At 39.6% G+C, this 25096-nt stretch overlaps 1 protein-coding gene across 1 annotated transcript in view; it reads right to left on the bottom strand.

Annotated features, from left to right (window-relative positions):
* Positions 1–3140: 3140 nt before the first annotated feature.
* LOC307102046 (uncharacterized protein) overlaps positions 3141–25096 on the bottom strand; it is a gene marked incomplete at its 3' end in the record, with an annotated part of 40642 nt that continues 18686 nt past the window's right edge. Inside the window, exons 3-6 of the mRNA XM_079775507.1 lie at positions 22270–22769; positions 19822–19920; positions 16962–17061; positions 3141–3369 (exon numbers count right to left, since the gene is read on the bottom strand). Of these exons, the coding sequence (XP_079631633.1) occupies positions 3141–3369; positions 16962–17061; positions 19822–19920; positions 22270–22769 (928 nt within the window). The remainder of the gene's footprint in view (positions 3370–16961; positions 17062–19821; positions 19921–22269; positions 22770–25096) is intronic.

Here is a 25096-nt window from a genome sequence, read left to right as displayed (position 1 = left end):
GGGAAAAATAAAAACATGGGAAATTTATCTCTTTTTTTTAAAAAAAACAAACAAACCGATTTCAGAGAGGAAGAGAGAGGGAAAGAGATAGAAACATCAATTATGAGAGAGAATCATTGATTGGCTGCCTCCTGCATGCCTCCCCATTCTCCTCGCCCCCACCCACTGGAGATCAAGCCCGAAACCCAGGCATGTGTCCTGACCAGGAACTGAACTGTGACCTCCTGGATCATAGGTCAATGCTCAACCACTGAGCCATGATGGCCAGGCAAAAAGTTATCTCTTGACTTAAAAACAAAAAAGTGCTTTCTTGACTTAAAGTGATATATATTTGCAATTAATAAAGGGGATATGTTTTAAGCAAGCGCACCAGAAAAGTTTCCAAAGAATGTAACTTTAACAATCCCTTAAAAATCAAGTAAAATATATTTGTTCTTCATAAAAGACATTGTTACTTTTCCACCTTGTCTGTAGTGTCACAGAATAAGATGTTAAAATTAAAATGCCATTAAAAACTACATAGTGTTTCCGACTCTTTCAAAATTGTTCTAATACTAGGGTTGGGAGAGGAAAGTATGTGCTTTCTCAGTCTTTGAAATGCTTCCAGATTCTGTCATCCTCTTTTCATCTCAACATCAAAGTTGGGAAAAGCTCTTCCCCTCCAAGGATAGGTGTATACATGCTACTCACTGAGGCACTTTGCTGCCCCATTAATCTGCCTCTTCTTCTATTTGCATCTTGAGAATCAAGCATCAGTCTTTCATTTCTCTTAGCTTTTTGCTGACCTGCACTCTCTCAGCTGGCAAGCTGTTGACACATTTTGACAGGTGATTTGGCTCATAAAAACAGCCAACAAAAGGAATCAGGGAGAAGGGGCTTCACCAGAAGCATGATCAGCGAATATGAAGTGCTGAACATGGTGGAAACACACAAACACATATTTATTAACTGGTTAAGAAAAAAGAAGGGAGTTCCTTGCTTTCTGGATGACCTAAATCCCAATTCCCAGGGTCTTGTAATCAAGAGAAGTCAAAACATAGGGTATGGGGAAATATGTGTTTGGGACTCATTCAAAAAATTCAAATTCAGCAAATAGGTGAATTTGAAAAATTTAAAATTTCCAAGTATTTACACTGTTAATGTACATAACTTTTTAAATGGGAATGTTAGGTAACTCAAACCACCAAGAAATTCTGCTACCCTCACAAAGGCCTCTGGTGAACAGTGTATGAAAGTCAAGGAAAGGAGAAAATTCCCCAGTTGGCTCAAATAAAAAGATAAGCATGGAACAGACTGTGGAATTTCAGAGGGAATGTGCGGGAGGGTGGATAGGTGGGTGGGAAGAGATCAATCAAAGAACTTGTATGCATATATGCATAACCCATGGACACAGACAATAGGGTGGTGAAGGGTGGCAGGGATGGGGGGACTAGAAGAGGTCAATGGAGGGGGTGGGAGGGGACATATGTAATACTTTCAACAATAAAGATTTTTTAAAAATAAAAAGCCAAAATAAACTCACAGACACAAGACAAAGTAGAGAACAATAGTCAGAGAAGGCCGGGTTTCAAAACTAGAGGAGACCACATTGCTCATACCCCTAAGAAATTTGCAGAAATTTTTAGGAGGACATGCAACGTTTAATGGGGTGTGAAATTGGAGTCCTGTCAGTGTATCTAGTTCTTAAGGGGTCAAGCATGCTCAGCTGACACCTAGCTCACCCATTATCAGCCTCCCTGTTTTAGCTCCCAACCTGTGCATTCTTGGGGGTCTTGCCTTCATATAGGTCCCCCTGTTCTTGAGAGCCATAGCATCTCTTCATGGATGGCACAATTGGATTCTCTGACACCCAACATCTTTTGTCTTGTTCTGATTTGCAAGTTCATACATGGAACAGTCATGAACACATGTGTATGTTTCATTTTCCTTACCAGTTTTCCGAATTAGATTGACCATTTAAAAGATTGCTTTCCCATCCTCCTCTTTGTCAGGATTTAGGTCTTTCTTTATCCCTTAGCTTACCCACAAGTTCTACTTTGTCTGGAATCTCACGTACCCCTTAGGAAAAGAAATGCTACCACATCCAAAAGGTGTAAAGGTCCCAAGGATAACTTGATCCGGCAAGTCACTGAATATGTTGGTGTACATGCCACCCCAAGAGAGGGCAGAATAGCTTTGACAGACAGCTACACGGCCAGATGGATAGATAAAATCAAGGTTAAGGAACTGATATTGATAAAACACACAATAATGATAATAATAATTAATGCCATTAATTCTTAATCAATTTAATTATTTCAATTAGCTATTTATAGATAACACAATAGAAGTCCAGAGAGGGTGACTCAATCCCCCATAGTCACTGAGCATGATAGTGCCAGGCTAGCACACAGGTCCCCTGACTCCCAGTTGCATATTCCTACCATACACTCAATTACCTGCACCCTCATTTTAGACCTGAATTCTTTGAAATCAATTATGTGAATAACAACAGGTAAGTCTGGTCAGACTGGTTCAGTTAATGGCAAAGTTGCTGGAAACCAAAGTTGCCCGTTGGTACCTAGCATTGCAGGGTGTGGTCATTCCAGCACACAGCAGGAGGACAGGATCTCCCGACCAATGTCTATGGACAGACAGGAGCAAAGGAAGGCTAAGGGATAATTGCGGATATGTGAACAATTTAAAAAAACCTAGCTGTACCAACCTCTACAAAACTAAGATGGACTCTTGAGGTCTCTTTCATTTAGGATTTGTAAGAATTTATTACAATGCCCTCTTCTCTTTAAATTAAACTTTCTAGATGCTAAATCCCCATGTGGTCCTCTCTACTAATCAGGAAAATGCAAGGAAAACTCATTTTCTCAGAACCACATGAGCACTCAGGTGCTTAACAAAAAGATTAGTTATAACCAGAGGTTTTCTTAAATAGAAGTAAGGTTTGTAAACTGGAGAATTTGTCTCAACCTGCTCCCCCAGCATGAGGGAATGCAGACCCCTGGGAGAAAGGGACTGAATAAGCACAAGACATCAGATGTCCTTTCTGGAATTTTCTGATGAAACAGAAACACCCTACCTATCAGCCTCTTCTACCATTCCTGGCCCCCTCCATCTTTCTTTCCCTTTGGAATTTCACAAGGATATTAGATCATGGAGGAACCGTCTATCAAGGCATAATGGAACTTTCTCATCTCTGGGTCATCCTGTTGGATTGCTGGCATCTGAGGCCTCCCCTTCAGCAGCTCCAGCCAGAAATATTGAGAACCAAAGGGACTGTTGTCCACCTCTGCCTCGTCTTTAGGATCATTATAGTGGCGCAGAATAAGTTGTTTGTTGAATCCCTCTTTCTTCAGCTTAGCTTCTTCTGTTTTGCTGTTCAAAAGAAAAGAATTCGAGACTTGGCTAATTGCTTGGTCTTATCAAGGGATGGAGGATGGCCAATGGCTGTTCTAATGGGCTTTTTTATTTTTAATACTCACCTGAGGATATGTTCATTAATGAGAGAGAGAGAGAAACATCTCTCAGTTGCCTCCGCTCAGACCAGAGATGGGACCTGTAATCTAGATATGTGCCCTGACTAGAAATTGAACCCACAACCTTTTGGTGTTCGGGACAATGCTCCAACCAATAGAGTCACCCAGCAGTGTTTAATGGGCTTTTTTAAAATCAAGATATCTGGATTTTAAATCCTTAGCTAAGCATTTATAGAGTGCTTGCCATTTTTAAAGAGTTATTGAGCACCCACTGTGTGTGAAGCACTATACCAGAGGCTGTAGGAACTGCAGGACCAGTAAGTAGCTTTTGTCCCCATAGGAGCAGTATGATGCAGCACAGGCTTTGGATAAGAACTGAGATGAATCCTGGCACTGCCACTTGGAACCATAGAAAGTAAGCCAAGTACTAAACTCTGGCCTTGGTTTCTTCATCTGTAAAATATAGATAACAATACCTCACAGAATTGTAAGGAATCTCTGGTTAATGCACGGACCCCAGTATTTAGCATGCACTCTACAAATACTAGTTGTTTTCATTACATTTTAATGGGGATTATACACATACATGTTTATTAATAATAAGGTGATAAAGGGGAAGAATAGGTGAATATGAAACAACCTAGCTTCTAGGTTTTAGACACAGACCCTAAAATTAAGGTAGCCTCTTAGAACCTTCATTTAACCATCCACAAATATTCACTAGGTGTCTTCCACAGGCAAAACTCATGAGAAAGATGCTATCTATTTCCATTCTAAAAAGAGCACCCCAGTTAGGCAGCTGCATGGGAAAGCCAGGCTTCAGTGTATGTATATCCACTCCAAACTCTCTACTCAAATCTCTCCACTTCACAATACTGGGAAAGCCAGGCTTCAGTGTATGTATATCCACTCCACATTTCTAGTGTCGGGTGCTACAGGAGCTGTGGGCACAGTATGAAATGCAGACCTGCCAGGGCTCTGTATCTGAGGGTCAGTCATGAAGCAGACCTTCTTAGTTCTTGCCCAGCTTCCCACACACTCGTGTACCCAAGTAGCAGATAGCTGTTGGCAATATGCCAGTAGAAGCCTCCAGAGTCAGGCTGGCAAAGCAGAGGTCATACACTAAAGAGACACTCTTAGTTCTCTTGGAGACCAACACTACCTGCTTTATCCACATGGGCTTCTGGCTTGCTTTTACTCAGTAATCCCAGCAACCAAAAGTGGGCTGCTGGGCTTCTCTGTTATTAAGACAGAATGTGGGCATTCAATGTGGGAGATCCATGATCAAACTGACACTTAGAGAATAATCAGAAGTGTCAGGAGTGTAACTAGGCGAAGGAGGAGCCACCTTCCCAGAGAAGAGTAAACAGTTTGGACACTTCTAACAGCATCACAGAGTGGAACTCAAAACACACAAACGGGAGAAACCAAGATGGCAGCATAGGTAAACACCTAAACTGCTGCCTCGCACAACAATTTCAAAACTACAACTAAAAGACAAAACGTCTATCACCCAGAACCACAGGAAAGCTGGCTGAGTGCAAGTTCTACAACTAGAAGGAAAAAGAAAAGTGCATTGAGACGTGCACAAGCGCTGAAAAGCTGAGATACGGAGGCGCGCGAATCAGGCTGGCGGCGGGTGTCTGGGTGCTCTGCTTCTTTTAACCTGAAGGGAGACAAGCTCCCAATTACTCTGAACTGGGGAGACGCTGAGGACCCAAACTCCTACGGGGAGAAGCTGGACTGTCTGCCATCGGGTCAGAAAGTGAGGGCGGCTTTCTTGCAAAGGTGCGCCCAGCAATTATTGTTTACTGCGCTGGGGCGCGGGGCGTGGGGACTTGGAAACGCAGAGATGGCTGACTGGCAGTCATCGCTGTTTGCCACGCCCTAGCCTAGTGACTCCCTGAGACCCTGCCCCGCACAATCTACAAACCCACCCAAGCTCTGCGCAGCGGCTTTTGCATATAAGTGGCCTGCCCTATCTCAGCTTAACCAAACAAACTGCAGCTCTGGTCAGACAGCTCCAAAACCTCCAAACCCCAAGCAAAGAGGAGAAAACTGTAGTTCTCGCTGTAGCTCCTGTTGGGTGGCCTCAGACAGTAGCTGACCTGCACCCCATTGGAGATCCAGAAGCTAGTGTATCTAGTGGTCAGTGTGAGACAACACCAAATTTCAACTACTCACATCCATAAGTGACACATTCAAGAGGCAGACTCAGTGAGCACCAAAGCCCCACTGAAGCAAATCCTGCCCCATAAGCGTGTCTCCAGTGCAGCAGTTCTTCTATTATAGACACAGCGGGTCCTCACAGTCAATTGGCCTGGAGGTCAATTCCTCCCAGTGACACCAACAACAATCAAGACTTAACTACAACAAGGCTGTACACACAGTCCACAAAAGGGTGCACCAAGAGTGTCTACCTCAGGTAATTGGGAGACCGACCCACTGGCCCATATAGGACACCTAGCACACAAAGCCACCCTACTAACTCAGGGAAGCAGTGAAAATGAAGAGACAAAGAAAGAGATCACAAATGAAAGAAATGGAGAAAAATATAGAATTCAAAACCACGGTTAAAAGGTTTTTCAAGAATTTCCTAGAAAAGGCCAATAAATTCAACGAGACCCTCGAGGATATAAAAAAGGACCAACTAGAAATTAAACATACACTGACTGAAATAAAAAATATTATACAGAGACACAACAGCAGACTAGAGGAACGCAAGAATCAAGTCAAAGATTTGAAATACAAAGAAGCAAAAAAACACTCAACTGGGAAAGCAAAAAGCAAAAAGAATCCCAAAATTTGAAGATAGTGTAAGAAGCCTCTGGGACAACTTTAAGCACACCAACATCAGAATTATGGGGGTGCCAAAAGAAGAGAGAGAACAATATACTGAAAACCTATTTGAAGAAATAATGACTGAAAACTTCCCCCACCTGGTGAAAGAAATAGACTTACAAGTCCAGGAAGCTGCAGAGAACCCAAAACAAAAGGAATCCAAAGAGGACCACACCAAGACACATCATAATTAAAATGCCAAGAGCAAAAGACAAAGAGAGAATCTTAAAAGCAGCAAGAGAAAAACAGTTAGTTACCTACAAGGGAGCACCCATACGATTGTCAGCTGATTTCTCAACAGAAACTATGCAGGCCAGACGGGAGTGGCAAGAAATATTCAAAGTGATGAATAGCAAGAACCTACAACCAAGACTACTCTACCCAGCAAAGTTATCATTCAGAATTGAAGGGCAGATAAAGAGCTTCACAGACAAGAAAAAGCTAAAGGAGTTCATCACCACCAAACCAGTATTATATGAAATGCTGAAAGGTATTCTTTAAGAAGAGGAAGAAGAAGAAAAAAGTAAAGATAAAAATTATGAACAACAAATACATATCTATCAACAAGTGAATCTAAAAATCAAGTGAATAAAAAATCTGAGGAACAGAATAAACTGGTGAATATAATAGAATCAGGGACATAGGAAGGGAGTGGACTGACAATTCTCGGGGGGAAGGGGGTGTGGGAGGTACGGGAAAAAACTGGACAAAAATCATACACCTATGGATGAGGACAGTGCGGGGGAGGTAAGGGTAGAGGGTGGGGTGGGAACCGAGTGGAGGGGAGCTATGGGGGGAAAAAGGAGAAACAATTGTAATAATCTGAACAATAAAGATTAAATTAAAAAAAAATCACACAAACAAGCCCTAGCTGGTTTGGCTTAATGGATAGTGTTGGCCCTCGGACTGAAGGGTCCCTGGTTCGATTCAGGTCAGGGGCACATATGTCAGTTGCAGCTCCATCCCCCACCCAGTGGTGGGCATGCAGGAGGCAACCAATTGATGTGTCTCTCTCACATTGATGTTTGATGTTCTCTCTCTGTCTTAACTCCTTCCTGCCACTGTCTCTAAAAATCAATGAAAAAATATCCTTTGGGTGAGGATTAACCAAAATAAAAAATAAACAAAATAAATAAAAAACCCAAACACACACACAAGCAAATCTCAGTAACAGCATAAAAGAATGTCTAAGGCTGCCCTCAGCAAGTTCTTTCAGATTTAGAGCAGATTCAAATAAGAATCCTTAATGTTTTTCATCTTAAATTGCACTTGAAAATTCCTGAAATTGAGCTGGCATATCTCAAGGAGGGTCTTGGAATATTTGAAAGATACGGTCTGTATGCATGGACTTATCAGTTGAGTACGAGATCTGGGGTGTGGGAAGAGTTATGGTGAAAGAAATGTTTTTAAAGGTTTAAAAATAAGTAATTGAAAATAATACAGCTGATTAATAAAAGGTGGGAAAGGTATAACAACCACACCATTGTTGAGCATTGGGAGTGGGCATCCTAACAATTATCAAGAGTCACTGGTTCTTCCAAGATGCAGGTGGGCACACTTCCCAATGAGCCTTGGGGGGAAGGAACCAGAGCCAGGAGGGTGGGCAAGGACCAAATCTGCCACTGTGTAGTTGGAAAATGGAAATGCTTAATGAACAACAGTTTTCTCTCTTTCCCCCCTGTCTCTTCTCTTGCTTTCCTCCTCCTGCTGCTCCTTCCTTTCTTTCTCATATTCTCATGAAAACATATCCCACTGTCAAAAATGAGGTGAGTGGGCAAAATTATTGAACAATATGACAAAAGCAAAGCACTTAAAGATTGCCACTCTTTCCCACACCAAAACACATGCATGCCTCTCCATTGATAAACATCAATGGTACAATATCAGTTTAACAACACACAATTATAATCCACTGGAAACACGAGTCTAATTACTATTCTCCAAGCCTAACCTTGACCTTTCATTCAATGCCTAAACATGATTTTATTTTTCTGTGACTTTCCACAAATGAATCTTTTGGATTATTTTTAAAAGAAAGGCAAGAATGTCACTAAAGTGTAAATACTTATAATCATTGGGAGAAAAAAGGCACACTCCACCTCCTTACCAATAAGACCAAAAATTAAGATACAAAAGCTCCAGTGCAAAAAACCCCAACGCAAAATCTCTTGCATTCTATAAATGCCACATTACTTAAATAGTCAGAGTGGGCAGCTGTAATTCAGGAAAGTTCCCCATTATCCTTTTAAAAGCAGTGCTTCCTTTTCTAACAGGTCCCTAGACAAAGAGTCTTTTGGTCATTGCTTTAAGACTAATCAGCTCCCCATGCCAGCAAAGAGCCTCTTTTCTGCCTTTTCTCCAAGTGTTGGCAGTGGCCATAGTCTTCCTCTCTTCTTACTTAAGGACCAGAAGTTGACCTCTGGTTTTTAAAACAGGTGATGATTATTACCACCAAGTTGATTAATTCAAAAAAGCAGTCGTAACACTTGCACATTTCTCAAAAGTTTCAGGTGGTGGTCATCCCCAGGAAAAGTCATTGCTAGGACTTAAGGACACAGTCCTTCTCTAAGTCAGATGTTACCCAATTATGCCAGCCCTCTGGTATTTAGACCACTCTAAGACAGAAGCTGGAATAGAAAGGGAACTATACCTCAAATTACCTCAAATTTAATAGGCCTAGGAATCTAATAGTAAGCTAAGTTCCTTACGGTGGGGGCATCCACTGAATGTAAGAATTGAAGAAATGTTTGGAGAATACCTATTACCATTTTACAGATGAAGGAGCCAAAGTACATAAAAAGGAACAATAATTGCTAAATAATAGTTACTGTTTATTGAGCATTTACTCTAGTGGTTTCTTTTTTATCCTCACCTGAGGATATTTTTCTATTGATTTTTAGAGAGAGTGAAAGAGAGAGGGAAAGACAGAGAAATATTGATGTGAGAGAAACACATCTACTGGTTGCCTCCTGCATACACCCTGACCAGGGCCCAGGCTGGGGACCAGCCTGCAACCGAGGTATGTGCCCTTGACTGGAATCAAACCCAGGACCCTTCAGTCTGCAGGTCAATGCTCTATCCACTGAGCCAAACCAGCTAGGGCTTTCCTATAGTATTTAACTGTATTATTTCATTTAATGCTTTCAACAATCCTATGTAGCAGATTCTAGTAGGTTCCCTGGTTTATATGAAAAAAGGAAGCTAAGTGCCCCAAATCCCATGGTTGGTAAATGGAAACATGAAAACTGTGTAGACTCCAATTTTGGCTCTAGACCTTCACAGACACTGACCCTTGTACTCTGGTCACACAGCTAAGGAATGACAGGGTCAGGGTTAGGAGCAAGTCTGTGATTCCCAGACTAGTGCTTTTGCATCACCAGGCTCTAACAGTGAATATGAGTAAAATCAGAGCACTTACAGCTTCACCAGATAAGGCCCAGAGATCTGACTCAGGCTCAGACAAAAGGTCTAGGTAGAATGTGCCTTGGGATCTGGTCTAGAATGGGACGGTTCATTACGTTTGTTAGACCGGACTTCCTGTGATAAATCCAGAGTCTATATCAGTGTGGACTGCCACTGGGGTTAGAAAAAATTCTTTCTTTCTGCTCTTAATTTTCTTTGGGTCTGACTTGATATTAAACATCTATAATGTCTGTATAGCAAGTGTGGTAGAAATGTGGTAGGGTAAAAAGGCTGATAGTTCTGATTTGCCTAAAATTGCATTTTATCCAGCAAGCATACATTTAATCTCCATTGGTATCTCTAGGCCTGGTAACTAGGGGATGTTAGGATTTGGCTGCTTTTCTTGCAGAAATGTTTGCAATGCACAAACTGTAAACTTACCTGTGCTCTTTTTAAAGCTTGGATTATGTATATGATAGATCCCTTGGGAACTAATTCTACTGGCTTCAGTAATTCTCATTGTTAAAAACAAACCAACCAACCAACAAACAAAAACACCACTCCCTTGCCCTGGCTGATTTGGCTCAGTGGATGGAGCATCGGCCTGCAGACTGAAAGGTCCTAGGTTCATTTCTGGCTAAGGGCACATGCCCGGATAGTGGGCTCGATCCCCAGTGGGAGGCGTGCAGGAGGCAGCCCATGAATGATTCTCTCTCACCATTGATGTTTCTGTCTCTCTCTTTCTCTCCCTTCCTCTCTGAAATCAATAAAAATATGTTAAAAAACAACAACAAAAAACACCTCCACTCCCTTGACATTATTACTATGGGTCATGCATAAAAGCACTTAACTCACCCCTGCTGCTGTGTGCCAGCTAAATTCTCCTCCTCCATCTACACTGACTAGCTATCTCTTCCTGGTTCTAAACCCACTGTTTCAAGAAACCATCTGAAGGTGTTGGGTTATTATTTAAAATGCTTTCTATTTGCTTAGTGTGTTAGTGTCCACAAAGCATGTTTATATATATATTGGGTTGCTTTAAGCTCCATAACAACCTGCTGTGGTAAGTAGAAGACATCTTATTATCCCTACATGACTGAAGAAACAGAGGTTCAGGGAGTCTGCATACTTACACAAGATCCCACACCCCTTGACTAATGAACCTGCATGTTCTGACTCCAAGTTTGTCTTATTTTTTCCTATACTTTTTCAGAACAATTTTAGGTAAATAGCAAAATTGAGTGGAAAGTACAGAGCGTTCACAGGTATACCTCCTGAACATTTAGTTTTCTTTTCCTTAAAATATGCTGCCTGACTCATATCACTTTGAGGCCTTTATAAACTTGGAAAACAAATTCTATGTTCACCTGAAAGAATAAATTTGTGAAACTGGCTAAGACACTTTGATGTAGAAAGAGTAACAAGAGGAATTTTGCTATATTAGATATTAGTATAATAATAAATAACAGCCGAAACCGGTTTGGCTCAGTGGATAGAGCATCGGCCTGCGAACTGAAGGGTCCCAGGTTCGATTCCGGTCAGGGGCATGTACCTTGGTTGCGGGCACATCCCCAGTAGGGGGTGTGCAAGAGGCAGCTGGTTGATGTTTCTAACTCTCTATCCCTTCTCTGTCCCTCTCTCTTCCTCACTGTAATAAATCAATAAAATATATTAAAAAAATAAATAATAAATAACATTTATTGAATACTTTTGGGGGCTAGTAATATTTATAGCAATCCTAAAAGATAGCTACTATGACTATCCCCATTTCACAGTTGAGGAAAGTGAGCAAAGAGAAGTTAATTGACTTTCTCAAAGTCACATGAATGAATGGACCTGAGATTTTAGCCCAAACAGTTGGGCTTCAAGGCTCTTTCTAAGACCATACTATGCCTCTGATATTATATAATCTGAATAATTAAAATAGCTGAAAACTTAATAGGCAGATTAATGGAATAGAACAGAAAGCTCAAAGGCAGAGCCTAATGTATATAAGACTGAAGATATAATTAAGTTGAAAATTCAGATCAGTGGATAACAGAGAATATATTTAATGCATGGCTCCAGAGAGATAATAATGTTGAGGTTAAATGCACAGGCTTGGTATTAGACAGACCTAAGCTTATATAGCAGTTCACCCACTTAACTAGCTCGCTGACCTTGGCCTAACACTAGCAACTTACTCATGGAAGCATATAAATTGCTTTATGTAGTACTTTACACAAAACAAGCACTCAATAAACATTGGCTGTTAGTATTAGCACCCAATAAATACCAGCTATCATTATTTTTGGCATAGGAGGAATAAAGCTAGAATCTTATCCCCTCACACCACACACAACAAAATTTCCAGCTAAATGTAAAAAAAATAAATAAAAATAGGGCAGGTCTACCTAATCTCAGAATGAGAAAAGATTTTTCCACTCATAAAACAATGGGGAAGAAAGGAGAAACCAAGATGGCGGCATAGGTAAACACCTGAACTGCTGCCTCGCACAACAATTTCAAAACTACAACTAAAAGACAAAATGGACATCATCCAGAACCACAGGAAGGCTGGCTGAGTGGAAATTCTACAACTAGAAGGAAAGAGAAAAGCACACTGAAATTCACAGGAGCTGTGGAAGGCAGAGGTACGGAGGTGCGCGCACAGAGAGGGCTGGCAACTGAGTACGCGGCTGGCTTTTTCAAGCTGGAGGGAGACACAAGCTCCCAACTGCTCTGAACTCCAGTTCTGGGCGAGACTCTGGGGACCCAGACTCATATGGGGAGAAACTGGACTGTCTGGCAGTGGGCGAAACTTGAGAGAGGCTTTCTCTCAGAGGTGCTTGCAGTGATTACAATGGGACACTGAGACCTGGGGGGCCTCTTAGGGCAGGGCTGATAGGAAGCCATAGCTGTTTGCTCCGCCCTGAGACTCTGCCCCATCCAAGCTGAGCACAGAGGCTTTTACATATGAATGGCCTTGTTCTTTTGAATTCTTAACTTACCTAACAAACTGTAGCTGAGTCAGAGAGACTCAGAACATCCAAAAGAAGGCCCAAGGCCCCGCAGCAGCTTGCATTGCTTCACAGCTGAGCCTCATCTGGGCACCTCCAAAACCCAAATAAAGAAAAGGAATCTGCAGATCTCTCCGTAGCTCCTGTTGGGTGGCCTCAGGCAGAGGCTAAATTAGCACCTCCTTGGAGATCCAAGTGTCAGTGTACCCAGGGGACAGAGTGGGACCATCCAGATTACAACTCCTCAGATCCATAAGGGACACACTCAGGGGGCAGACTCAGTGAGCCAAAGCCCCACTGAAGCAAGTCTTGGCCCATAAGGGTGTCCCTAGAACAGAAGTTCTCCATTGTAGACACAGCTGATCCTCACAGCCAATTGGCCTGGAGGTCTATTCCTCCCAATGATACCAACAACAATCAAGGCTTACCTACAACAACACTGTGCACACAGTCCACAAAGGAGTGCACCAAGAGTGTCCACCTCAGGTAACTGGGGAATATGAGCCACTGGGCCCTATAGGACACCTAGCACACAAAACCACTCTTATCAACTCAGGGAAGCAGCCAAAATGCAGAGACAAAGAAACAGGTCACAAATGAAAAAAAAAGGAGGAAAGCAAACGACTGGATATAGAGTTCAAAACCACGGTTATAAGGTTTTTCAAGAATTTTCTAGAAAAGGCCGACAAATTTAGCGAGACCCTTGAAGATATGAAAAAGGACCAATTAGAAATTAAACATACACTGACTGAAATAAAAAATATTATACAGAGATCCAACTAAAGGATCGTAAGAATCAAGTCAAAGATTTGAAATCTGAGGAAGCAAAATACACCCAACCAAAAAAACAAAAAGAAAAAAGAATCCAAAAATATGAAGATAGTGTAAGGAGCCTCTGGGACAACTTCAAATGTACCAACATCCAAATTATGGGGGTGCTAGAAGAAGAGAGAGAGCAAGATACTGAAAACTATTTGAAGAAATAATGACAGAAAACTTCTCCCACCTGGTGAAAGCAATAGACTTACAAGTCTAGGAAGCACAGAGAACCCCACCAAAAGGAATCCAAAGAGGACCACACCAAGACACATCATCATTAAAATGCCAAGAGCAAAAGACAAAGAGAGAATCTTAAAAGCAGCAAGAGAAAAACAGTTAGTTACCTACAAGGGAGCACCCATACGATTGTCAGCTGATTTTTCAACAGAAACTATGCAGGCCAGATGGGAGTGGCAAGAAATATTCAAAGTGATGAATAGCAAGAATCTACAACCAAGATTACTCTACCCAGCAAAGCTATCATTCAGAATTGAAGGTCAGATAAAGAGCTTCACAGATAAGAAAAAGCTAAAGGAGTTCATCACCACCAAACCAGTATTATATGAAATGCTGAAAGGTATTCTTTAGGAAGAGGAAGAAGAAGAAAAAGGTAAAGATAAAAATTATGAACAACAAATACATACCTATCAACAAGTGAATCTAAAAATCAAGTGAATAAAAAATCTGAGGAACAGAATAAACTGGTGAATATAATAGAATCAGGGACATAGAAAGGGAGTGGACTGACAATTCTCGGGGACAAAGGGGTGTGGGGGGTGGGGGAAGAGACTGGACAAAAATCCTACACCTAGGATGAGGACAGTAGGGGGGTAGGATAAGAGAAGAGGGTGGGGTGGGAACCGGGTGGAGGGAAGCTATGGGGGGAAAAAAGAGGAACAAGTGTAATAATCTGAACAATAAAGATTTATTTTTTTAAAAAAGCAAACAAACAAACAAACAAAACAATGGGGAAGCCCAGCTGTTGTGGCTCAGTGGTTGAGTGTTGACCTATGAACCAGGAGGTCATGGTCCAATTCCCAGTCAGGGGACATGCCCAGGTTGCAGGCTTGATCCCTGCAGGGGGCATGCAAGAGGCAGCGAATTAATGATTCTCTCTCATCATTGATGTTTCTCTCTCTTCATCTCCCTTCCTCTCTGAAATCAATTAAAAATATATATATTATAAAAAAAATTTAAACCTTAAAAATAGGGGGAAAATCTTAAAACAAAACATAGATAACTATACAATAAGAAAAGTTAAAACACTGACATCTTAATCATAAAATTAAAAGGAAATAAATTGGGGAAATGAGTATTATCACAAATAACAAAAGATTAATATACTTAATATTTTAAAATCTTAAATGAACAGGTAAGAAAGACTCTAAAACCCATAGGCGGAAAGGTACAGAGATTAAGAACACCTGGTTCACAGAAGAAATTTTTTTTTTAATATATTTTATTGATTTTTTACAGAGAGGAAGGGAGAGGGATAGAGAGCTAGAAACATCGATGAGAGAGAAACATCGACCAGCTGCCTCCTGCACACCCCCCACCGGGGATGTGCCCGCAACCAATGTACATGCCCTTGACCGGAATCGAACCTGGGACCTTTCAGTCTCCAGGCCAATGCTGTATCCACTGAGCCAAACCGGTTTCGGCAGAAGAAATGTTTTTAAGTATCAAAAAATACTTCAAAAGTTAAACCTCTGTAATTAGTAAAGAAATAGACCCTTAAGAGTATTCTTTGTCTAGCAATTTATCAAGGTTGAATAATCTTAAGAATTACATTCAGTGCTAAGAATGTTGAGATGGCCTCTCTTACATTACTATGAAGGGCTAGCGGCATGATTTTTCTAGAAAGCAATTTGGCAGTAACTTTCTAGAACTTTAAAAATGTTTATAGCCGAAACCTGTTTGGCTCAGTGGATAGAATGTCGGCCTGCGGACTGAAAGGTCCCAGGTTCGATTCCGGTCAAGGGCATGTACCTTGGTTGCGGGCACATCCCCAGTAGGGGATGTGCAGGAAGCAGCTGATCGATGTTTCTCTCTCATCGATGTTTCTAACTTTCTATCCCTCTCCCTTCTTCTCTGTGAAAAAATCAATAAAATATATTTAAAATAAATATTTACATAAATTAAAATGTTTATATACTTCAACCAAGTCCCACTTCTAGGAATATAGCTTTAGGAAGAAATCAAAGAAATGAAAAAAATTTATAGGACCATTGAATAAATGCAAATATTCAATAATAGGAGACTAGTCCATGCAATGGACTTAATTCAGTCTTATTTCTGAAGAATTTAACAGCATGGGAAAATGCTCATGTGATCAAAGAAAAAGCAGGACAAAAATGGGATTCAAAAGATAGTATATAGCTTAACAGATAATATATAAACACGTAAAATACATAGCATTTAAATAATACTTACTACATGTATGGTTGTGTGTGTGTTTATATATGTAGATAGACAAGGAGATGTATAGAGCCTATGTGACCCTGGACAAGTCACCCTATCATCTTGCCTATTGTATTCAAAATATGAAAAGATACATGCACACACAAACCCTACTCTTCCAGGTAACTCATGGAAAAGCTGGAGGAAAATATGTCAAAATGGTAAAAAAAAAAACGGTATTTCCTTATTGAAAAGGTTGTGTGTGTTTTCTTCTTACGCTTTTCTAAATTTTTGAAAAATTTAAATACTAAGAATGTATCAAAATACACTCCTGCAACCAGTATGTGGTATTTGCACACAGAACTAGAGTAGAAACAAAGTGGGTAGACTTTGCAGTCAGGTGCAGTTGGGTTTCAACCCTGGCTCTGTCTTTGTCTTGCTGTGGGACTGAACAAATTGCCACAATCTGTCACATTAGTTTCCTCATCTGTAAAATGGAAATGATAATTGTACCTCTCTCCTGGCATGGTTTTAAGGAGTATAGATAACAGGTGTAAAGTGCTAGGTTGACTGTCTAGCACAGAGTATTTTGTCAATGCCTGCTATCGTTATTATCACCTCCTAATTCTTTGATTTGTCCTCTGTTGATTATTAACTTGCTGAGATGTTTAGTTTTCCAGTTTACATAAAAACAGGAACTGATCTTGTTTCCTTAGAACAGTATTTTGCTTATAGCTGGCTTTTCTTTCCATGACTACTTCTTTTCCCCAACATTGTTACACATGATCCTGTACTGGTCAAATGATAAGGCTGATTGATTGATAAGTCATGTGTCATAGACTTTTTCATGAGTTACCTGGAAGAGACAGGTTTGTGTGTGCATGTATCTTTTCATATTATAAATACAATAGGCAAGGTGATAGGGTGACTTGTCCAGGGTCACACAGGCTCTATACCTCTCCTTGCCTATCTACTGTATCATATGCCTCATAAAAATATATGATTCTGAAGACTGCAGAGGGCTCCCTACATTTGAATTATGGCTTCTTGTAGCTTCTTCACAGCAATATCGAGGACTTTCTTCCATTTCAGAATTTCCAATTTTGAGTAAGGATAGTGAAAGATCCAACCTTAAAAAAAAAAGACATTGACACAAAAGGGATATTTATCTCAAAATTTACCCCAAGTCAGTACTCACTGGGTAAATCCTGCCCATCAGTTTACTAAAGCCTACTTGAAAAGGGAACCAAAATCCATTTATATTAAAGTATAAGTAATTATCAGCTTAAGAATTACCTGTCCGCAAGGAGATTTGCCCTGAAATGGGATCAAGACTTTAACTCCAAGGAATTAAACCCCTATGATGACATCTGAAGTATTAGTAACCTTTTGCACTCGGATGTCGAGTGTGACTCGACATGGTTAGCATCGGTAGCAGCTCATATGTCGAATTGTATTGAATGTACCAATAATTTGAAATATAAAAAAATCCAAATAAATAAGTTTGTATGAAAAGAAACTCCAGTTTTTTATTCTACTGCCGCGCTTTGTAAAATCTGGGGTATTTAAAAAATTAAATCCCGAGTAGAATAAAGGAATTGAGAAAAAAGCAAGCGAGTGCAAAGGGTTAGAGGCCTTCCAAGAATACCTACACACTCTGTAGACCTACAGATGAGGTCCTCAGTTTCCCCGTCTCAGGAAAGAAGCCTGTGTACTAGAGAGAACATTTTTATTGGTAGTCAATAGATTTGGGCCCTTTTCCTGACTATCCCACTAACGTGTTTAGGTACTCAACATCTGTGGGATTCAGATTTCTCATCTGCAAAATGAGAGAACTGAATGACATGATCTCTAAGACCTTTCAATTCTAATGTTCTCCCCTTGTAAAATTCTACCCTTGTAGTGAACATATGGAAAAATTCACAGATGCCTTCAAGGAATTTGGAAGAGAAAACTTTGCATTTTCTTTATTCCATCCTGCCAAGTCCAGTCCATTCAATAAACTAGTAAATTACATATGGAAGAAAATTTTAAAAATGAAGATATGAAGGGGGTGGGAGGCATGGAATCTTACCACACAAGCACTGTTATTGTTTTGATGTAGCTTCTTCCAAATACTGTTTATTCTGTCTTCAGATCTTTTGCCTTAACCATGAACTCTTCATTTGACCATAACTCCAGGTGAAATTTGAAGCAGGACATTGTATCTCTTCTCTGCTTTTGTCCTCACCTCCATTCCCCACCCTAGCCCTAAGTTAAGGGCAGGATTTCTTCTCTTGACTTTTCTTATTTTGAGGTATCATCCCAAACACATCCCATGGGATTCAAGTTGGAATGACAATAATACGTTCTAGCAACCTATGAGCCAATGACCCAGTTTTGACCAGCCCAGGCCACCATGATTGCCCATAGGGTGGGCACTTGACTCAAACATAGAGCTAACCTGAGTCATTATTCAGAACTGAAACATGGACCTTGGGTGGTGAGGGAAAGGAGAGCACTTTCTTCCTAAGCTGAAAGCACATGAACCCATGGCTGGTAGTGACCATCTTTACTATGTGGGGTGAGCCTAACTGTAGAATTCAACCAAGGAGAGGTGGAAAAGAACAAAGTATTTGCCATGTTGAGTCCCACATCCTGCCTTGAACACTGTTCCTGCAATTTTTCCTTTAATCTTCTGAGCTAGCCTCTAAAACATGAGCAAATAATTCTCTTGTTGCTTAAGCTCATGTGAGTTGGGTTCTTGTGGCTTACTGCCTAAAGATTCCAGGCTCATCCCCACAGGACCATGAGAACCATCCTAACTTCAGACTGGGAGGACTGAACAAGCTCCATCACCGGATTCCTTAGGCTTATATAATGTAAGTTTTTCCAGCCTCCCACTTTGAGATTTCAACCTCTGCCCTAAGGCCTTGCTCCTTGTTCACAGATTATCTAGTGAGCTGGTCACCGCTTGCCATCTAATTGTTTGCTGGGGGATTTCCAGTCATTGGATTTTACCCACGTATTTGGATACTTGGACATTTTCATGTAGAATTCTCTCGTTACCTTAAGGTTTACTTCATTCCTATTTGCTGTTTTGCCATACCTACTGGCTTGTTCTTAGCATATGCACCTGGGTCTGGTTCTTCAATATCTGTCCCACCCCAGTGAGACAGTTCTAGTTTTAAATTTTGATCCTTCAACACATCAAATTCAGAAGTATAAATAGAGAATGGGGAGTTGTGGAAAGAACACTTATCCCTAGGCATATTATCTAAAACCAGACCCTTTCAACTGTTTTTAAGGTTGTTAGGACTATGACAAAAAGGCCACGAAAAGCAAATCTATAAGATGTATGGCAGTCAGCCCCAACTCCTACTGATTCTCTGAGCCACACAGCTATGTTATGTTGGTGTCCCAAGGAATAATAAGTTTCCCTTTTCCTAACAACCCATATCTTACCCATTTTATAACTTCATTCAGGTATAGAGAGTATTCTTTCTAGATTTGGGCAACCATAAACTTTCTTGGGCGGTCTCCTTTATAACATGTAAACAACTTAAGAATCTATTTTTGCCTTTAACACAGAAGAAGCCTTGGTTCCCAATCCAGAATGGTAGGTTTTTGCACTGGAAGGGCCCTGGATTGTTCTTCTAGGGACATAAATGTCATTGTTACCTAAACTGGTTCCTCAAAATCATGAAGGAAAAACTCACAGGTATAAAAGTGGAGAAACCAGGAGAGCTGGGTTAGATGAGGATATCTTTGAAAAGTTTGACTTCGAATCTATGATTGTGGTACTAAGAGGATGTCTGGGAGAAAGGTTTCAAATTCAGTGAATGGAAGTGATTCTCACTCTGATTGCTCATCAAAATTGACCCTGATTTGGGTGGGTAAAAGGATCTTACCATTTTCTAAACAGAACTTGGATGACAGTGAGAAGTGAATGACAAAAGGTAAACTGGTTTCCTGGAGGATCTGGGAATACTGCTTTTGGCTGACAAAAGCTAGGGAAAAAAGGAAGAAAATTAGGAAAGGAGAGGAGAAGAAAAAGAGCATTTTGCTAGATTATCAACAAAAAGCCCAATTGTCAATATTTTAATGTTTTTATGAGGGTATTAGTTTGGTGAAGGCCAAGGGAGGGAGAGGCAGGGGTGGGTGGAGATGGGCAAAGGGGAGAGGGGGTAGGGGGACACCTGTATTAATTTTTTAAATTAAAAATTACTTTTTTTAATTAAAAAAAGAAAAGCATGAAAATACACTGGAAGAAAATATTTGCAAAGCACATTTACAACAAAGGACTAATATCTAGAATATATAATGAACTCTCAAAACTCAACAATAAGAAAGTAAACACCCTTGCCAGTTTGGCTCAGTGGATAGAGCATCGGCCCACAGACCAAAGGGTTCCAGGTTTGATTCTGGTCAAGGGCACGTACCTCTGTTGGGTTGCAGGCTCCTACCCAACCAGGGAGCTGGTCAGGACACATGCAAGAGGCAACCAATTGATGTGTTTATCTCGCATTGATATTTCTCTCTGTCTTTCCCTCTCTCTTCCACTCTCTCTCTAAAAAAATAATCAATGGAAAAATATCCTTGGGTGAGAATTAAAATTTTTTTTTCTTAAAAAATAAAAAGAAAGCAAACAATCCAGTTAGAAAATGAGCAAAGACATAAAAGACATTTTACTGAAGAGGATATATAAGACACATATTCCACATCATTAACCATTAGAGAAATGCAAATTAAAACCACAGTGAAGGACCTGGCTGGGTAATGCAGTTGGTTAGAGTGTCGTCCCAATATACCAACATTGCAGGTTCGATCCCATCAGGGCACATACAAGAATAAACCAATGATGCACAAATAGGTGGAACAACAAATCGATGTTTCTCTCTCTCTCTCTCTCTCTCTCTCTCTCTCTCTCTCTCTTACCCTTCCCCTCTCCAAAACCAATAAATAAAAAAATAAAATAAGCACGAATAAAATCACAGTGAAATATCATTACATGTCTATAAGAATGGCTAAAATAAAAAAAGGTGATGATATCCACATATGGGCAAGGCTGTCACTCATACATTGCTGATAGAAATGTAAACAGTACAGCTTCTTGAAAAAACAGTTTGGCATTTAACAGTTTGGCACAACATATAAAAGTAAACATAAAATTAATACGTGGCCCAGCACCTGTTCTTCTGGGCATTTATCAAAGAGAAATCAAAACTTATATTTACACAAAAACATGTATACAAATGTTTTAGCAGCTTCTCTAATAGGCAAAAGGTGGAAAAAAGGAAGGGAGGGAAGGAGAGAGGGAGGGAGGGAGGGAGGAAGACAAAAATCCAGATGTCCTTCAAGGAGTGGATGGTTAAACAAATTGTGATACATCCATATTGCAGAAAATAGCTGAGCAATAAGAAGGAAAAATTACTGATATACACAACCTGGATGAATCTCTAGAGAATTAAGCTAGTTGGAAAAAAAGGCTATCACGAAAAGTTACACATTGTATGATTCCATTTCATATAATCTTGAAGTGACAAACATATTAAAATGGGGTACACATTGGTGGTTGCCAGGGTTAAAGAGGGGGTGGGGCAGGAGGAACATAGTCTTGCCTGTAAAAGGACATGAGTGATCCTTGTGGTAATACAAGTATTTTGAATCTTGACTGAATTAATAGCCTGGTTGCAATACTGTACTATAGTTTTGCAAGATGTTGCCATGTGGGAAAAAATTGGGTAAAGGGTATATGTGATCTCTCTATATTGTTTATTATAACTGCATGTGTGTCTACAATTATCTTAGAAATAAAAGTTTAATTTTAAAAAATTACTTATGTGGCTAGCATCATTTTTCTGTTGGATAGTGCTACTGTTAAAGAGAATTTGTAAGATCTCCTGAGGCAAAGGCTTCATATCACATGGATAGGAAGCATAATGAATGCTATATTGAACTGAAAGCACTATAAATTTTTCTGTCTGCCCAGCCAATGTGGCTGTGGTTGAACATTGACCTATGAATCAGAAGGTCACGGTTTGATTCCCAGTCAGGGCACATGCCTGGGTTGCAGGCTTGATCCCCAGAGTGGGGCGTGCAGGAGGCAGCTGATCATTGATTCTCTCTCATCATTGATGGTTCTATCACTCTCTTTCTCTCCCATCTTCTCTGCAATCAATAAAAATATTTAAAAGAAAATTTGTGTCTTACTGATGACATTCATGAATTATTAAAATGATTAACACAAACCAAATTATCACTATAATATAACCAAACATAATGTTCTATCACTATCTCACTTGCTACTTTTATTCTTTTCTTCTTATTTATAAATCTAACTAGTAATTTCTACTTACATGTTTTTTCCATAGGATTAATTGGTACAAAATGGTGGTGGTCTTTTTTTGCTTTCATCAGATAATTTTCCTTATGACTTTCTATTCTCGGATAGTTGCTGATTTTGTCAACCATCATGGAATTGTAATTGCTTTGCAAGACATCTTGTTTCTTCAACAATGACTTTTTGGTTGCATATTTATAAGTTCCTTCAATGAGATCAAGCCAACTGTAATTCACAAGATTTACAATTCCTACAGGGAAAGCAATATTATTCTCAGCATATATCTGCAATGTCTCCCCAAGTTCACACAGTAATTCAGCAGCAGTGTGTTTGTATTCTTCAAATGGACTCTTTTGGTTGTGTATTTTGGAGAATTTAACATCAGTAGGAAACTTGGAAACAACAGGAGTTGGTGGGATGGCAAATGATTGAAACGCATATTTCTTCTTCGATGCAGCTACTATAGATAGACTTGCTTCCTTGTCTAGTTCTTTAGGGCGAATACTCTCTGGAAGACTGTAAAAAACATATGTGAGACTTAAAGATATTGAATACTTTTTAACCTAGTAATTTGACTTCTAAATATAATTTAAAAGATATATAGCAACTGTGTATAAAATTGCTAACTGTAACATTATTTTTTGATATTAGTAAAAATTGAAAAGAACCTAATAGCTCATAGGAATATTGCTAAGTATGTAAATAATGCCATACCCGTACAATGTGTAGCAATAAAAATTGTTTGTAAAATTTCTCTTAATAATTTGGGGAAATGATTATGTTATATAAAAAAGATATATAATTACATATGTGGAATGATCTGAATTGTATAATGTATACATCATAAATCTGGTAGTAAAGAGCCTAAGCAAATGTCCACCAAAAAGGAAATTAATTGTGGGATTATAGAAGTCATTTTTTATTTTCTCCTCTTATACTTCATGTTCTTCTAATTTTTCCACAATAAACATTTATGTTTATACTCAGAAGACAAAAACCAATATATGTGTATCATTTATTCATTTGTCTAATTATAAGACAAGACATAGATCATTTCTTCCAGAAAGGCTTCCCTGAATTTCTTAGGTTCTAAGTCCACAAACATACTGTGTTCCCTTAACCCATCCAACACACCCCTATCAGATGTTACTGTATTTGAGAGAAGACAGAAATCCAAACAGGTAACCCTCATATTCCCCACTACCACCTTTGTAGGAGGTTAGGTGCAGGGAGTGGGAATTTACCAAATCTAGAAGAGGCACCTGAAAAGCTTAAAGACTGATGAGGGCTTTTGATAACTGAGGGGAAGGGTTGGGAGGGGGGAGCGCTATGGTTTTAAAATTTGGAATATTCTCCTGTAAACCAGTTGTTCAAATATTTATAGGACAGCTGCCCTAGTCATCACAATTTCTTTATTATTGAATGTATTGGGGTTATATTGATTAGTAAAATTATATAGGTTTAAGGTATAATCTCACATGTATATTATGCCTCTTTCCATCACCATTTATCACCCCTATAAACTCTCCTACCTCCCCCCGCTCATTTGTCATTACAATTTCAAAATGTTTTCTTTTACCAAGTCATTGTGGTGAAACATGTCAACACCTCCCAATGGACTTTATAAAATGGTACAGAGCACTAAAGAGTCACTTCCATCTTTCTCCTAAATGGTGGTTCCATTAGCATAGTTCGAAAAATAACATTGGGCCCTGGCTGGTTTGGCTCAGTGGATAGAGCGTCGGCCTGCGGACTCAAGGGTCCCAGGTTCGATTCCGGTCAAGTGCATGTACCTTGGTTGCGGGCACATCCACAGTAGGGAGTGTGCAAGAGGCAGCTGAATCGATATTTCTCTCTCATCGATGTTTCTAACTCTCTATCCCTCTTCTTTCCTCTCTGTAAAAAATTAATAAAATATATATAAAAAAGAAAAATAACATTGGTTTCCCAGCGGAGAGTTTAATGTAAAAAGGCAACTTTTTTAGATCAAAAGGTATTTGAATTGGAATAAGAATTGTAAATGTAGATCTTTAGGCATTGGTTATATTTTCACATTAATATTTTTTAAATGGAAGACCTATTTTTGAAAACTTTAAACATATTATTATTATTATAACTCATACATTTCTATATCCCTTTATAATAAGCTTTCAAAGTTGCTCTCATAAACATCATTTCTCTAAACTCTAGTACTAACCCTATGAGGCAGCTACTGTGTTATCTCAATTTTATGGTATTTTCTTTGTAACATCCTGTAAATATGCATTTAGAACTCTCAGATTTATCTATTGCTCAAATAAAAGAATAAGACTACTTAAAATAACAATAACTGTAACACCTTCCATTTATTAATTGCCTCAATATGTAAGTACAGTCAATAATTATACCTCCTTCAGAAGGATATTAAGAAGGTTAAGAAATTTAATACATATTTAAATATAATATTTATATATCTGGTTTATTTTTCAGGCAGAAGCTCAAATAATGGACTGTCCAGTTCAAAACTAGACTTAACAATCTTTTTATTTTTAATTCTCAAACAAGAATATTTTTTTATTGATTTTTAGGGAGAGTGGGAAAGGGAAAGACAGAGAGAAATATGGATGTGAGAGAAACACATCGATTGGTTGCCTCCTGCACATGCCCTGACCAGGGCCCGGGCTGGGAAGGAGCCTGAAACCAAGGTACATGCCGTTGAAGAGAATCAAACGCAGGACCCTCTGGTCTGCAGGCTGACGCTCTATCCACTGAGCCAAACCAGCTAGGGCCAGACTTAATAATGTTAACGAGAGATAATCAACAATGAAGGTCTTGGCACCTGGTCCAGTCTTAAAGTAGTTCCA

The sequence above is a fragment of the Cnephaeus nilssonii genome (genome assembly GCF_951640355.1).
Source record: "Cnephaeus nilssonii genome assembly, chromosome: 6".
Taxonomy (NCBI): Eukaryota; Metazoa; Chordata; class Mammalia; order Chiroptera; family Vespertilionidae; genus Cnephaeus; species Cnephaeus nilssonii.
The sequence above is the reverse complement of the archived record's forward strand: the minus strand, read 5'-3'. Positions and strand labels throughout refer to the sequence as shown.